Here is a 17,897-nt window from a genome sequence, read left to right as displayed (position 1 = left end):
AACGGCGACAAGGTGAAGAAGGGCGTCAAGTCAGCAACCAGTGGTGGAGGAACGAGCGGCGCTAACGTCCAGGCGCATCGCAACATCCCCATCCAGTACCCGATGCTCACCGACGCCAACTACGGCGTGTGGGCGGTGAATATGAAGATTATTCTTCGATCCCTTCGAGTGCGGGAGGCCATCACGGACGACGACGTCGACGAGGAGCGCGACGAAGGTGCCATGGCCGCCATAGCCCAGTCTGTGCCGGATTCCGTGCTAATGACATTGGCGGAGTTCGAGACGGCAAGAGAGGCATGGAACGCACTCAAGAAGATGAGGATCGGAGAAGATCGCGTCACCAAGGCTCGGGCACAAGTGCTGAAGTGCCAATTTCACAAGTTCCAGATGGAGGAAACTGAATCGGTGAACGACTATGCCATGCGTCTTACTAATTTGGTGGGAGAGATCCGCGCGCTTGGTGCAAAGCTCGAGGAGACCGAGATTGTGGAGAAATTTTTCAGTTCAGTGATTGACAAATTCACGTACATCATCGGCACGCTCGAGCAGCTTTACGACATCGACGACATGACCATAACGGAGGCGATTGGACGCCTGCGGACGTGGGAAGAGAATGCTCGTGGCTGTCGAAAAGGCAACGGAGGAGGTAGTGACCAACTCATGTACTCGCGTACAGATTGGGAGTCCCCAAGTAGCAAAGGAAGGCGTGATGGCAACGAAGGCTCAAGCAACGCAACGCGCGGTGGACAAACCGGAGAAGGCAAAGGAAAAGGCCAACCACAAGGTCGTGGTAAGGCAGACCGATCTAAAGGGCGGAAGCAACGGAACTTGGATATGTCCGAGGTCAAGTGCTATAACTGCAACGAGATGGGTCACTTTGCAAAGAATTGTCCGGAGCCTGACAAGCAGGAGATCAAGGCAAATTTGGCAAAGGAGGAAGACGAAGGTCCAGGTCTTCTGATGGCCGAAGTTTGTGATCTCGCTGAAACAGTGGTTGTGAAACCAAGCCGGAAGGTGCTACTTCATGAGAAGAATGTGACACCTAAGTTATCCGGGGATCACAACGTGTCGTGGTATCTCGACACGGGTGCCAGTAACCACATGACGGGATGCAAGGAGAAATTTCTCGAGCTGGAATATGATGTTGAAGGCTCGGTCAAGTTTGGTGATGGTTCAAATGTGAAGATTTGTGGGCAAGGATCTGTCCTCTTCGAGGGTCTCACAAGCGAACATCGCATACTCACCGGAGTGTACTACATCCCACGGCTTCGCAACAACATCATCTCTATCGGGAAACTTGACGAGAATGGATGCAAGGTGGATATCGAGAACGGAGTGATGACGATCTTTGACAACCTCCGGAACGTGCTAACTCGTGTTAGTTGCACACGGAACAGGCTCTATATCCTCAACCTTGATCAATCTCAACCGGAGTGTTGGCTCGCCAAGAGTGAAGAAGATGTCAAAGATGGAGATGGTATCAGGGATGCCAGTTATTGACCATGTTGATCGAGTATGTGACGGGTGCTTGGTTGGAAAACAGCACCGCATGCCGTTCCCTGCTCAGTCTACCTATCGTGCAAGTGATGCACTCGAGCTGCTCCATGGTGATCTATGTGGCCCTATCTGTTGGGGAACGTCGCATGGGAAACAAAAATTTTCCTACGCGCACGAAGACCTATCATGGTGATGTCCATCTACGAGAGGGGATGAGTGATCTACGTACCCTCGTAGACCGTACAGCAGAAGCGTTAGAGAACGCGGTTGATGTAGTGGAACGTCCTCACGTCCCTCGATCCGCCCCGCGAACAATCCCGCGATCAGTCCCACGATCTAGTACCGAACGGACGGCACCTCCGCGTTCAGCACACGTACAGCTCGACGATGATCTCGGCCTTCTTGATCCAGCAAGAGAGACGGAGAGGTAGAAGAGTTCTCCGGCAGCGTGACGGCGCTCCGGAGGTTGGTGATGACCTTGTCTCAGCAGGGCTCCGCCCGAGCTCCGCAGAAACGCGATCTAGAGGAAAAACCGTGGAGGTATGTGGTCGGGCTGCCGTGGAAAAGTCGTCTCAAATCAGCCCTAAAACCTCCGTATATATAGGTGGGAGGGAGGGGAGGAGGCAGCCTCAAAACCTAAAGGTTTGGCCGAAATTGGAGGTGGAGGAGTCCTACTCCAATCCTACTTGGAGTAGGATTCCACCTTCCCACTTGGAAACTCTTTCCACCTTGTGTTTTTTCCTTCTCAAACCTTATGGGCCTTAGTGGGAACTTATTCCAGCCCACTAGGGGCTGGTTTATCTCTTCCCATAGCCCATGAGACCCCTTGGGGCGTGACACCCCTCCCGATGGTCCCCGGCACCCCTCCCGGCACTCCCGGTACACTACCGATGAGCCCGAAACTTTTCCGGTAATGCACGAAAACCTTCCGGTAACCAAATGAGGTCATCCTATATATCAATCTTCGTTTCCGGACCATTCCGGAAACCCTCGTGACGTCCGTGATCTCATCTGGGACTCCGAACAACATTCGGTAACCAACCATATAACTCAAATACGCATAAAACAACGTCGAACCTTAAGTGTGCAGACCCTGCGGGTTCGAGAACTATGTAGACATGACCCGAGAGACTCCTCGGTCAATATCCAATAGCGGGACCTGGATGCCCATATTGGATCCTACATATTCTACGAAGATCTTATCGTTTGAACCTTAGTGCCAAGGATTCATATAATCCCGTATGTCATTCCCTTTGTCCTTCGGTATGTTACTTGCCCGAGATTCGATCGTCAGTATCCGCATACCTATTTCAATCTCGTTTACCGGCAAGTCTCTTTACTCGTTCCGTAATACAAGATCCCGTAACTTACACTAAGTCACATGGCTTGCAAGGCTTGTGTGTGATGTTGTATTACCGAGTGGGCCCCGAGATACCTCTCCGTCACACGGAGTGACAAATCCCAGTCTCGATCCATACTAACTCAACGAACACCTTCGGAGATACCTGTAGAGCATCTTTATAGTCACCCAGTTACGTTGCGACGTTTGATACACACAAAGCATTCCTCCGGTGTCCGTGAGTTATATGATCTCATGGTCATAGGAACAAATACTTGACACGCAGAAAACAGTAGCAACAAAATGACACGATCAACATGCTACGTCTATTAGTTTGGGTCTAGTCCATCACATGATTCTCCTAATGATGTGATCCCATTATCAAGTGACAACACTTGCCTATGGCCAGGAAACCTTGACCATCTTTGATCAACGAGCTAGTCAACTAGAGGCTTACTAGGGACAGTGTTTTGTCTATGCATCCACACAAGTATTGTGTTTCCAATCAATACAATTATAGCATGGATAATAAACGATTATCATGAACTAAGAAATATAATAATAACTAATTTATTATTGCCTCTAGGGCATATTTCCAACAGTCTCCCACTTGCACTAGAGTCAATAATCTAGTTCACATCACCATGTGATTCCAACGAATCCAACACCCATATAGTTATGGGGTCTGATCACGTCTTGCTCGTGAGAGAGGTTTTAGTCAACGGTTCTGAAACTTTCAGATTCGTGCGTTCTTTACAAATCTTTATGTCATCTTATAGATGCTGCTACTACGTGCTATTCGGAAATGCTCCAAATATCTACTCTACTATACGAATCCGTTTCACTATCATAGTTATCCGGATTAGTGTCAAAGCTTGCATTGACGTAACCCTTTACGACAAACTCTTTAACCACCTCCATAATCGAGAAAAATTCCTTAGTCCATTAGTTACTAAGGATAAATTTCGACCGTTGCTAGTGATTCAATCATGGATCACTCTATGTACCTCTCAACATACTTTGAGTCAAGGCACACTTCAGGTGCGGTACACAGCATGGCATACTTTAGATTCTACGGCTAAGGCATAGAAGACGACCTTCGTCTATTCTCTTTATTCTGCCGTGGTCGGGTTTTGAGTCTTACTCAAATTCACACCTCACAACGCAACCAAGAACTCCTTCTTTGCTGGTCTATTTTGAACTCTTTCAAAAACTTATCAAGGCATGCATCTTGTTGAAACTTCTATTAAGCGCTTTCGATCTATCTCCATAGATCTTTGATGCTCAACGTTCAAGTAGCGTAATCCAGGTACTCCTTTGAAAACTTCTTTCAAACAACCTTGTATGCTTTACAGAAATTCTACATTACTTCTGATCCACAATATGTCAACCACATATACCTATCAGAAATTCTATAGTGCTCCCACTCACTTCTTTGGAAATACAAGTTTCTCATAAACCTTGTACAAACCCAAAATCTTTGATCATCTCATCAAAGTGTATATTCCAACTCCGAGATGCTTGCACCAGTCCATTGAAGGATCACTGGAGCTTTCATACTTGCTAGTATCTTTAGGATCGACAAAACCTTCTGGTTGTATCACATACAATGTTTGCTCAAGGAAACCGTCGAGAAAACAATGTTTTGACATCCTACATGCAATATTTCATAAATAATGCATCAACAACTAACATAATTCTAACAGACCTTTAGCATCGCTACGAGTGAGAAAGTCTCATCATAGTCAACTGTTTGATCTTGTCGAAAACATCTTTGCGACAAGTCGAGCTTTTCTTAACAGTGACTTATCACCATCATCGTCTGTCTTCTTTTAAAGATCCATTTTACCCAATAGTCCCATGACCATCAAGTAGTTCTACCAAAGTCTACACTTTGTTTTCACACCTGGATCCTCTCTCGGATTTCATGGCTTCCAGCCATTTGTCGGAATCTGGGCCCACCATCGCTTTCTCCATAACTCGTAGGTTCACTATTGCTCAACAACATGACCTCCAAGACAGGGTTACCGTACTACTCTGCAGCAGTACGCGACCTTGTCGACCTACGAGGTTTGTAGTAACTTGATTCGAAGCTCAATGATCACCATCATCAGCTTCCACTTCAATTGGTGTAGGCGCCACAGGAACAACTTCCTACGCCCTGCTACACACTGGTTGAAGTGATGGTTCAATAACCTCATCAAGTTCTACTACCCTCCCACTCAATTCTTTCGAGAGAAACCTTTTCTCGAGAAAGGATCCGTTTCTAGAAACAAACACTTTGCTTTCGGATCTGAGATAGGAGATGTACCCAACAGTTTTGGATATCCTATGAAGATACATTTATCCGCTTTGGGTTCGAGCTTATCAGACTAAAACTTTTTCACATAAGTTTCGAAGCCCCAAACTTTCAAGAAACGACAGTTTAGATTTCTCTAAACCTCAGTCTATACTGTGTCATCTCAACGGAAATACGCGGTGCCCTATTTAAAGTGAATGTGGTTGTCTCTAATGCATAACCCATAAACGATAGTGGTAATTCGATAAGAGACATCACAGCATGCACCATACTAAATAGTGCGTGGCTATGACGTTCAGACACATCATCACACCATGATGTTCCACGTGGCATGAACTGTGAAACAATTTCCACATTGTCTTAACTGTGTACCAAAAACTCGTAACTCAGATATTCATTTCTATGATCATATCGTAGACAGTTCATCCTCTTGTTACGACGAACTTCACTCTGAAACAGAATTGAACTTTTCAATATTTCAGACCTGTGATTCATTAAGTAAATACTCCTGTATCTACTCAAGTCGTCAGTGAAGTAAGAACATAATGATATCCACTGCGTGCCTCAACACTCACTGGACTGCATACATCAAAATGTATCACTTCCAACAAGTTACTATCTTGTTTCATCTCAATGAAAACAAGGCCTTGCTCATGTGGTATGATTTGCATGTCACTAGTGATTCGAAATCAGGTGAGTAAAGATCCATCAGCATGGAGCCTCTTCATGCAATTTATACTAACATGACTCAAGCGGCAGTGCCACAAGTAAGTGGTACTATCATCATTTAACTCGTATCTTTTGGCACCAATGTGTAACACTACAATCGAGATTCAATAAACCATTGAAGGTGATTATTCAAGCAAATAGAGTAACCATTATTCCTTTTGAATGAATAATCGTATTGCAATAAACACGATCCAATCATGTTCATGCTTAACGCAAGCACCAAATAACAATTATTTAGGTTCAACACCAATCCCGATGGTAAAGGGGGCGTGTGACGTTTGATCATATCAACCTTGGAAACACTTCCAACACGTATCGTCACCTCGCCTTTAGCTAGTCTCCGTTTATGCCGTAGCTTTCATTTCGCGTTACTAATCACTTAGCAACCGAACCAGTATCCAATACCCTCGTGCTACTAGGAGTACTAGTAAAGTACACATCAACATTATGTATATCAAATATACTTCTCTCGACTTTTGCCAGCCTTCTTATCTACCAAGTATCTAGAGTTGCTCCGCCTCAGTGACTGTTCCCCTTATTACAGAAGCACTTAGTCTCGGGTTTGGGTTTAATCTTGGGTCTCTTCATTAGTGCAGCAACTGTTTTGCCGTTTCACGAAGTATCCCTTCTAGCCCTCGCCTTTCTTGAAACTTAGTGGTTTTTCAAACCATCAACTATTGATGCTCCTTCTTGATTTCTACTTTCGCAGTGTCAAACGTCGCGAATCTCTCAAAGATCATTGTATCTATCCTTGATATGTTATAGTTCATCACGAAGCTCTCAAAGCTTGGTGGCAGTGACTTTTGGAGAACCATCACTATCTCATCTGGAAGATTAGCTCCCACTTGATTCAAGTGATTGTCGTACTCAGACAATCTGAGCACACGCTCAACGATTGAGCTTTTCTCCTTTACTTTGTGGTCAAAGAATTTTGTTGGAGGTCTCGTACCTCTTAACAAGGGCACAAGCATGAAATCACAATTTCATCTCTTTAGAACATCACTTATGTTCCGTGACGTTTAAAACGTTTTCGGTGCCTTGCTTCTAAGCCATTAAGTACTTTGCACTGAACTATCGTGTAGTCATCAGAAACGTGTATGTCGGATGTTCACAGCATCCACAGACGACGCTCGAGGTGCAGCACACCGAGTGGTGCATTAAGGACATAAGCCTTCTGCGCAGCAACGAGGACAATCCTCGGTTTTACAGACTCAGTCTGCAAAGTTTGCTACTATCAATTTTCAACTAAATTTTCTCTAGGAACATAAAAAAAACAGTAGAGCTATAGCGCAAGCTACATCGTAATTCGCAAATACCATTAGACTATGTTCATGACAATTAGTTCAATTAATCATATTACTTAAGAACTCCCACTCAAAAAGTACATCTCTCTAGTCATTTGAGTGGTACATGATCCAAATCCACTATCTCAAGTCCGATCATCACGTGAGTCGAGAATAGTTTCAGTGGTAAGCATCCCTATGCTAATCATATCAACTATACGATTCATGCTCGACCTTTCGGTCTCATGTGTTCCGAGGCCATGTCTGCACATGCTAGGCTCGTCAAGCTTAACCCGAGTGTTCTGCGTGTGCAACTGTTTTGCACCCGTTATATGTGAACGTTGAGTCTATCACACCCGATCATCACGTGGTGTCTCGAAACGAAGAACTGTCGCAACGGTGCACAGTCGGGGAGAACACAACTTCGTCTTGAAATTTTAGTGAGAGATCACCTCATAATGCTACCGTCGTTCTAAGCAAAATAAGGTGCATAAAAGGATTAACATCACATGCAATTCATAAGTGACATGATATGGCCATCATCACGTGCTTCTTGATCTCCATCACCAAAGCACCGGCACGATCTTCTTGTCACCGGCGCCACACCATGATCATCCATCAACATGTTGCCATCGGGGTTGTCGTGCTACTTATGCTATTACTACTAAAGCTACATCCTAGCAAAATAGTAAACGCATCTGCAAGCACAAACGTTAGTATAAAGACAACCCTATGGCTCATGCCGGTTGCCGTACCATCGACGTGCAAGTCGATATTTCTATTACAACATGATCATCTCATACATCCAATATATCACATCACATCGTTGGCCATATCACATCACAATCATACCCTGCAAAAACAAGTTAGACGTCCTCTAATTTTGTTGTTGCATGTTTTACGTGGTGACCGAGGGTATCTAGTAGGATCGCATCTTACTTACGCAAACACCACAACGGAGATATATGAGTTGCTATTTAACCTCATCCAAGGACCTCCTCGGTCAAATCCGATTCAACTAAAGTTGGAGAAACAGTCACTTGCCAGTCATCTTTGAGCAAAGGGGGTTACTCGTAACGATGAAACCAGTCTCTCGTAAGCGTACGAGTAATGTCGGTCCAAGCCGCTTCAATCCAACAATACCGCGGAATCAAGAAAAGACTAAGGAGGGCAGCAAAACGCACATCACCGCCCACAAAAACTTTTGTGTTCTACTCGAGAAGACATCTACGCATGAACCTAGCTCATGATGCCACTGTTGGGGAACGTCGCATGGGAAACAAAAATTTTCCTACGCGCACGAAGACCTATCATGGTGATGTCCATCTACGAGAGGGGATGAGTGATCTACGTACCCTCGTAGACCGTACAGCAGAAGCGTTAGAGAACGCGGTTGATGTAGTGGAACGTCCTCACGTCCCTCGATCCGCCCCGCGAACAATCCCGCGATCAGTCCCACGATCTAGTACCGAACGGACGGCACCTCCGCGTTCAGCACACGTACAGCTCGACGATGATCTAGGCCTTCTTGATCCAGCAAGAGAGACAGAGAGGTAGAAGAGTTCTCCGGCAGCGTGACGGCGCTCCGGAGGTTGGTGATGACCTTGTCTCAGCAGGGCTCCGCCCGAGCTCCGCAGAAACGCGATCTAGAGGAAAAACCGTGGAGGTATGTGGTCGGGCTGCCGTGGAAAAGTCGTCTCAAATCAGCCCTAAAACCTCCGTATATATAGGTGGGAGGGAGGGGAGGAGGCAGCCTCAAAACCTAAAGGTTTGGCCGAAATTGGAGGTGGAGGAGTCCTACTCCAATCCTACTTGGAGTAGGATTCCACCTTCCCACTTGGAAACTCTTTCCACCTTGTGTTTTTTCCTTCTCAAACCTTATGGGCCTTAGTGGGAACTTATTCCAGCCCACTAGGGGCTGGTTTATCTCTTCCCATAGCCCATGAGACCCCTTGGGGCGTGACACCCCTCCCGATGGTCCCCGGCACCCCTCCCGGCACTCCCGGTACACTACCGATGAGCCCGAAACTTTTCCGGTAATGCACGAAAACCTTCCGGTAACCAAATGAGGTCATCCTATATATCAATCTTCGTTTCCGGACCATTCCGGAAACCCTCGTGACGTCCGTGATCTCATCTGGGACTCCGAACAACATTCGGTAACCAACCATATAACTCAAATACGCATAAAACAACGTCGAACCTTAAGTGTGCAGACCCTGCGGGTTCGAGAACTATGTAGACATGACCCGAGAGACTCCTCGGTCAATATCCAATAGCGGGACCTGGATGCCCATATTGGATCCTACATATTCTACGAAGATCTTATCGTTTGAACCTCAGTGCCAAGGATTCATATAATCCCGTATGTCATTCCCTTTGTCCTTCGGTATGTTACTTGCCCGAGATTCGATCGTCAGTATCCGCATACCTATTTCAATCTCGTTTACCGGCAAGTCTCTTTACTCGTTCCGTAATACAAGATCCCGTAACTTACACTAAGTCACATTGCTTGCAAGGCTTGTGTGTGATGTTGTATTACCGAGTGGGCCCCGAGATACCTCTCCGTCACACGGAGTGACAAATCCCAGTCTCGATCCATACTAACTCAACGAACACCTTCGGAGATACCTGTAGAGCATCTTTATAGTCACCCAGTTACGTTGCGACGTTTGATACACACAAAGCATTCCTCCGGTGTCCGTGAGTTATATGATCTCATGGTCATAGGAACAAATACTTGACACGCAGAAAACAGTAGCAACAAAATGACACGATCAACATGCTACGTCTATTAGTTTGGGTCTAGTCCATCACATGATTCTCCTAATGATGTGATCCCATTATCAAGTGACAACACTTGCCTATGGCCAGGAAACCTTGACCATCTTTGATCAACGAGCTAGTCAACTAGAGGCTTACTAGGGACAGTGTTTTGTCTATGCATCCACACAAGTATTGTGTTTCCAATCAATACAATTATAGCATGGATAATAAACGATTATCATGAACTAAGAAATATAATAATAACTAATTTATTATTGCCTCTAGGGCATATTTCCAACACTATCACCCCGGCAACTCACGGAGGAAAGAAGTACTTCTTCCTTGCGGTAGATGACTACTCGAGATATATGTGGGTCGTTCTCCTACGGTCTAAAGATGAGGCGTTTGAAGCATTCAAGAAGCTGAAGGCTGCAACAGAGATGGAACACAAGCTGAAGGTTCGCGCTCTACGGACAGATCGCAGCGGAGAGTTTACGTCGAATGAGTTCAACGACTACTGCGAGAAGATTGGCATAAAGAGGTTCCTCACGGCACCTTACACGCCGCAGCAGAATGGGGTCGTTGAAAGGCGCAATCGAACCGTCATTGACATGGCAAGGAGTTTACTCAAGAGCAAGAACCTGCCAGGGACTTTTTGGGGAGAAGCTGTCTCGACGGCGGTCTATCTTCTCAACCGGGCTCCAACGAAGGCGGTGATCGGCAAGACTCCGTATGAAGCAATTTACGGATGTAAGCCGAATGTGTCTCATCTACGGACATTCGGGTGCGTGGCACATGTGAAGACGGCGGAGCCGCACCTCTCAAAGCTTGCCGATCGTAGCACCAAGATGGTGTTCATCGGATACGAGAGCAGTTCTGGCACCAAGGCATACCGTTTCTACGATCCACAAACCAAGCGTCTACGGATTTCACGCGACGTCGTGTTTGAAGAAAACCAAGCATGGAATTGGAGCGCCGCAGCCGACGATGCTCCAAACAGTAACATATTTGCAGTTGAATTTCCAACTAATGATGATGCAGGGGAGGATGTCCAGGTGATTGGCAAGACGCGCAACCAAGGTGACCACAATGGTAGTGATCATCATGGTGCCGACACCGACGACGACGCGCATAGGTCGCAAGGAGATAGCGACAACGCTGCGCACGACACAGGCGGAGATCTCGACGACAACATCGACAACGAGGCGCATAGTGACGACGACAATCAAGATGATGGTCACGGTCACGACGACTACGCCGATGACACGGATGTGGATGACACACCAAGGTCTCAGCCGTCTTCCTCAAGTGCATCAACACCGACACAATTTGTGTCGCCTCCTTCGCAAGCCACAACGGACTCCTCAGGGCCTCGTCGCTACAAGACCTTCAAGAAAGTCTACAAGTACACAAAGCCAGTTACGCTCGAGTACTCCGGACTATGTCTGCTCGGAGTTGAGGAGCCGGCGAACTTCGTAGAGGCGAGCAAAAGTCCTAGCTGGACGCACGCCATGGATGAGGAGATGAAGGCAATTGAGAGCAATGGCACGTAGACTTTGGTAACCCGACCTCCAAACCAAAAGACGATAGGTTTGAAGTGGGTTTACAAGTTAAAGAAGGACACGGAGGGTGCCATTGTGAAGTACAAGGAAAGCCTCGTTGCAAAGGGCTACGTTCAACGTCAAGGAGTTGACTATGATGAGGTGTTTGCACCGGTTGCTCGAATCGAGACGGTGAGAGTGCTCCTAGCTTTGGCAGCACAAGAGGATTGGAAGGTTCATCATATGGATGTTAAATCCGCTTTCCTCAACGACGATCTCACAGAAGAAGTGTACGTGGAACAACCCCTCGGCTACGAGAAGAAAGACGAACAAGCGGAAGTTGACAAACTCAAGAAGGCACTTTACGGGCTGATGCAAGCGCCAAGAGCTTGGAATTCAAAGTTAGACCAAAGTATGGTCACGCTCGGGTTCAAAAGATGTGCCCTCGATGATCCGAAGGACAGTCTACAAAGCACCGAAGAAGAGGTGAAGATTGAAGACACGACCAAAAAGGAGTGTTGTCATCGAGCTACGGACGAGCCAACGACAGTAAAGACGGTCCATAAAATGCTGCAAGGGACGACAAAGGCCATGCCGATGATAACAGTTATGAGAAGCAGCAATCGTGTTTGGGACCCAGGTCGAAAGTAAGGACATCGTGATTAGGGGGTGAATGTGAGTTAATCACGTTGTCATGTAGGATTAGGAAAGAAAGCCAAACCGAGTCCTAGTAGTATTAGGATTCCTAGTCCTAGTCTATTTTCATAGTCCCTTGTGGACGTGTATAAAAGACATCCTAGGGGTGTTGATTGTAACACCAGAGAAAAACGAAAAGCAATACAAAGCAAAGGCTCGATACGGGCCTTTAGCCATCAAATCCATCGATCAGTTTTATTCGTGTCGCTAGTTACGCAAGTTCCGTCAAGTAGCCGGCCGAAGCAAGAATCGCGTAGGCACGCCTGTACAGCTGCATACGCACGTTCAAAAGCCAACAAATAGTGCTGAAAACAAAAGGTGTTTTCTATATCTTTTGCAATGAAACAAAACAAAATTACTCGCACAAAAATTATTGCTGCTAGCCAGAAGCGTTTTTTCATATACATGATTCTCTAAAGTTGGCTACGACATCTGTCTTTTGACAGTGAAAGGTCCATTCTTTACTTATAGTGGTGCGTTTTCCTACTTCCGGGGAGGAAGCATTGATTTCCCAAGTCAAGAACTGGTGCGCGTACTTTGGTGGTTAAACCACCACACCAGCGCCTTGGATTTCAACGGGAGGTTGCTGTTCCTCCGTGGAGCGCGACGGGCCACCCTCTACAACCAGAGCAGCATTATTATCATCAATACTAGTGATTAGTCCAGCGTGAATGCCACATTATTATTTCCAGATATTTTCTGGTTCACCATCACCAGTCCAGCCGATGCCCAGTCGTATATATTCATTCGTTAATCTGAACCTATCGACGCCGACTGACAATAAGTAGGGTACCTACTCCATCCTCCGGCTAATTCCCCTGCCAAATCACCACCCAATTAGTCCTAATCTGGGATCTTCCCGGTGTTTGAAGAAACGAGGACATGAGCAACAAGGAACGGCATATTTTTAGGGGGATGAGAATCAAGTCAGTGTTAGGAATTCTACCACCATTGCTGACAAATTTTTAGAAGAGTTTCTGGATTCACAATGTTCCAAGAACTGCCTTATGACTGGCAACCGGTGGTTGGTGCGGCGGTGGGCGGTGTGCTGACTAGAATGGAAAGGGAATAACATGTACGCTGGGTTCATCTGGTGAGCGTCTATGCCATCACCTAACGAGTTTTCTGGATTCTGCAGGGAATTCGGTAGTATTGAAATTGTGAGCGTGATGCGGGAATAAGGTGGCGGCACAAAATCATTCGAGGTCCTGGGTTTAATCAAGCCTCTCCCATCCCAGACGAAATGACCTGTTTTCTGGTATAATTAATGATGCTGCTGATATCTATTATCATGCACGGATGCACCTACTAACCTAATCCGTTGAATTTCCTCATAACGGTCGCGTCAGGAAGCTTGAAATACTGTCATGTCAGGGGGATTCTTCCAGGCCACGGGATCAGAGCTGGAAAAACAAGATAGGGTTTATAGGTTTATTTTCTGTGATAATATAGCACTCCTATACTACTCTTGCATGGATCATGCGTGTGTGTAAGTTGGTACTAGGTCACTGATGATGTGGGGTGGCGTGTGAGGCTTGGAGAGTGGAGTGGAGCACCCCAAATGATTGATTCCGGGTAGTTCGAAGCCGAAGCCATGGTGTCAGTGGATCATGCTCCAGACAAAGTGGATAGGATTTTTCATCAATGGTGTGCTGTCATCATGGGCCCAAATCTAACGTGTCTGCATGTTCAGTGCTACTAGTCAGCAGTGTCACGCACATATCTTGGGTGATGTGTCACCCTCAACCTCCAGATCATCTCTAATGTCTCCTCTGAACAAATGTTTGCTTGCTAATGCTATTCTGAAGTTGAAGCACATTCATCAGCGAATGCACAGACGCATTTTCTCTCTCAACTTATCAGGGCGTGGAGGAGGGGGGCTCCTCTTCGGAAGGCTCTTCGGAGTCGGATTGCTTCACGTCGGGAGCATCCATGGAGTCGGATACCTCCACATCAATAGCATCATCAGTGTCAGCCTCCTTCTCCAGCTCCAGGATCACATTGAACCCGAACGACGAGCCCGGCGCGAACGACGACTCCAGGTCGCCTTCCGATTGTGTCGTCGCGATTTCAGGGTTCACCTTGAGGTTCTCCTGCATCGGTAGTGTCAGTTTCTTCTGAATCCAAAAGTCAAAGGTTGGCTAGTATGTTCTAATTTTCATGAAATGGCACCAACCTTCTTGACGAAGTCTCCGACGGTGACGCTGAGTATTTCCTGAAGGATGAACTTTGTGACCCGGCTCTTGCCCAGCATTGACAGGAGAATGCTGCTTGGTATCTGAACACAGTACAGGAATTGAGAAGCTGTCATCAGTTCTCGGTAGTTAATGTGGGTTCTTAGGACAGCAGTGCATACTTGATAGTGTAGTTTATGCCTAGCCGTGTCATCTCTTGATTGCAATTAGTATTTAGTAGCCAACACTTTCGGTTGAAAATTTAGCCGGCAACAGTTGAGCCTACTAGGCGATGCTCAATGGAAAGAAACTACTCCCTGTCCTTGGGTGGTTTTATTTCTGAACAAGGACAGTGTTTTAAAAGACTTTACCATTCCGAGGAAGAGTTGGTTAACAACCATCTTGAAAAGTATGCGTGAAAGAAAAGGGAGCCTTGTTGCAATTAAAAGTGGCAACCCCAGAAACTAAACCCCATTTGGAACTGCGGGATTTCGGACCGAAACCGGGGAAAAAGGTCACACATTGCCATTGAGGCGTGAAAGGTTCACAGGCACTTACATTTGATGTTTTCCCTTCAATCATCCAACACGGTGACATCCACGAAGAAAAATGGCAACAAAATTGTGAGAAACTACAGTGACTTGATGCAAGCAAATATATAACATGTTTCTTGCAAGGAAATGGAGATTAATACCTCCCTTGGACCTTCTGAAACCTGGAACCGGCGGCGCGTCGCGTGCCAGGCTCGTCAGAGCCTCATCAAACACCTTCTGTGTTGCCTTCCCAGGCAACTCGATTCTTAACTGCAGACAACACCTTCCCAGCATCAGATGATACTCTCAAGACCACTCAAAACAGCTCTGCATCAGTAACTCGGTACATGCCGTATTACTATATTAAAGTCTTAAAGAGAAATGTCTGCATCAAGCTCAAATATGTGGCTAAGTAGACGTGGACAGCTTTAATTTAACATGGCTTGGCAGAGTGCACAAACGATCTCACATGGATCTTTTCGTCGTCGCGTTTGACAACGGATGTCTTGAAGCTGTCCAACGACAGCCCGGTCTTCTCGGCGGCATCGGCGACCGGTGCGCCCCGACCTGCAGTTGTCTGAAAACCTCAACACGGTGCCCGGTTCTGAAGGTTCGGCATGACGCTCGAACATCCCGGACAAATGATCAACACGTGTACTTGTGTGGCACATTAATACATTATGACACAAGTTGCAGATCACCTGATCGGGCGGCCGACACCGGCAGGAACGCGTGCCTCGCGGCGCTTCTCCCGGTAGAAACAAGCAACCTGGTTACATTTCGACAGCGAGCATCCTACGGTGAACTGAACGCTGAAGCAAGAGGAAGAAACACATGCAGTATACAACAACGGTCCATGGAGAATCCAGGTCTTACTACCCTTGGGCAGGCATGGGGCACTTGCAGGAACCGCCAATCTTCATGTGGATGTGGACCGGGTCGGCCGCCTACAAAGGTTGAATCAACGGCAATCACTGGTGGGGCTCCTGCGCTGCTTGCGTGAGGGTACGTACGGTTGAGGAACTAGCGGAACCTGAAGCTGGGAGTAGCCGTGGCATCGTGGACCGAGCCGGAGCTTCGGAAAGGTCGCGGCTGAAGCCATGGATGGGGGAGGCGGGCTTCTCGGAGGTTTCGGCTGCTGGGGAAGAAGGGGGAGCCGTAAAATGTTATCCGAAATTATCTGCAGCAAGGAGAGGGAAGAAGCTAGCTTGTGTGTTGGGCCACTGGCGGCAGATTTGATGGTAGTCTATGGGCCGTGTTCATAGGCCTACAAAACCAAAATGGCCTAGTGCGACCGCGGAATCCAAATGGGCAACCAGGGAGAGCAACTAGTCGCCGAAGGCTTGTTCATATGCCTTTCAACGATCAATTCTCACGGGTCACCATTTGACGCGTTTTCAACCGTCGGCATGTGTCGCGTTTTGAGCTTTTTTTTTTTAATTTTTTGTATTTTTTATTTTCTTACATGCGTTTTTTATGTGGGTTTTTTGGTGTCTCGGTTTTGCTTTTGAATGAGAAAAAAAATATTATTTTGTGTAAAAAACGTGTTCTTTCCCTGAAAAGCATGAATTCTCTTACACGAGAAGTATATATTTGCTAACACATTTTTTTTCTTTAACATGCACTGTTTTGCTTTCGTAAAAGGCACATATTTTCTTTCGTGAGAGGCATGGTCGTGCCTCTCAAAACGAAAAAATATTATCTTTTTCTTGCGAGCGGCACGGTCGTGTCTCCCGAAAACGAAAAAAATCCAAACTAAATTCTCGAGCAAAATGATTTTGCTTCCGCAAGGGACACGGATTTGCTTTCGCAAGAGGCACGACGTGCCTCTCAAAAACAAAAGATATATTTTTTTTTCATGAGAGACATGGTTGTGCCTCTCAAAAACGAAAAAAACACTTTTCTTGTTGTTTTTCTTTCTTAAAAGGTACGGTTTTGTTTCCGCAAGAGACGCGGGTTTGCTTTCGTCAGAGACACAGATTTATTTCCTTGAGAGGTAGGACCGCACCTCTCAAAATGAAAAAAAAAACATGCCTTCTTTTTTCCTTCCACGAGAGGCACATGTTTTTCGTCTTATTTTTTCTTAAAAGGAAGTTTGTTAAAATTTATTAACATGTGATCTAGTTTTGAAGATCTCAACGCGAAGAATCCAACGACGAAAATAGTTCGACATTTGGATGCACAGTTAAAAAAATAAAATATTTTAAAAAATACGAATCTATGAAAAAGAAAAAAAGCTCTCAGGATGCGACAAACGATGCACATAGAGTACGTCACTTGTCACAACCTAAAAAGATGAAAGTGATCTTTAAAAAACTTCTTTTCAATTAATGATTCGGCAACGAGCGTCATCACGAGGTGGTGATGGAATCCGAAATCAGTAAATAAATAAAACCACTCTGAGTAAAGCATGCAAAAACGAAAAACCGAAAACCCCAAAAATAAATCAAACTTGAAAAGAAATTGCAAAATGTTCCGAGCGTGTGACATCGTGGTGTGGCTAGGCGCACCACTTGACATGTTGCCAGACCTAAGAAAATGACCTCTGCAACTGCAAGTGTCCTTCAAAGGTTGAATTTGACGCACTGCCCTTTCGCATAGACAAGCGCGACAAGGCCTAGTAGTGGGCCAACCCATCTAAGCAACTAGCTCAATCCAATATTAGGGGACTTATGGTCTGGTTTTCCTGTTTTCCCTTCTCTTATGTTTTTAGGTTTTTTTTTATTTTCTCGTTTCACTAATAATGTTAAGAAATACCAAAACGTTCAATTTTTTTTAAAAAAACCGGAATAATAAAACATGTTTGGATTTTAGAAAAAATGTCCATGTTTTGAAAATTGTTCCCATTTTACAAAAAATGTTTAATAAAAATTGCCCGTGTTTAAACAAAATTTTGAAATATTAAATAAATTATTTCCCAGGATATTTTCTATTTCTTAAAACTATTATTCATTTTCCAAAAAATAAGTGATTTAATTCTTTTCATCTTACATGAAAAATCAAACACAAATTATAAACTTGGAAAAAAAAACCACTCTAT

The 17,897-nt window shown here is 45.6% G+C and overlaps 1 protein-coding gene across 1 annotated transcript; it reads right to left on the bottom strand.

Moving 5' to 3' along the window:
• Positions 1-13,811: 13,811 nt before the first annotated feature.
• On the bottom strand, positions 13,812-16,036 carry LOC123440618. The gene is made up of 8 exons (XM_045117182.1): positions 15,891-16,036; positions 15,737-15,804; positions 15,559-15,626; positions 15,327-15,424; positions 15,019-15,127; positions 14,883-14,896; positions 14,327-14,428; positions 13,812-14,243 (listed from the first exon to the last, which is right to left on the bottom strand). The coding sequence occupies exons 1-8, from the start codon at positions 15,957-15,959 to the stop codon at positions 14,010-14,012; spliced, it is 762 nt and encodes a 253-aa protein (XP_044973117.1). The 5' UTR covers positions 15,960-16,036; the 3' UTR covers positions 13,812-14,009.
• Positions 16,037-17,897: the final 1,861 nt, after the last annotated feature.

This window comes from Hordeum vulgare, chromosome 3H (assembly GCF_904849725.1).
Source record: "Hordeum vulgare subsp. vulgare chromosome 3H, MorexV3_pseudomolecules_assembly, whole genome shotgun sequence".
Taxonomy (NCBI): Eukaryota; Viridiplantae; Streptophyta; class Magnoliopsida; order Poales; family Poaceae; genus Hordeum; species Hordeum vulgare.
This window is presented reverse-complemented; position numbering and strand designations above follow the sequence as displayed.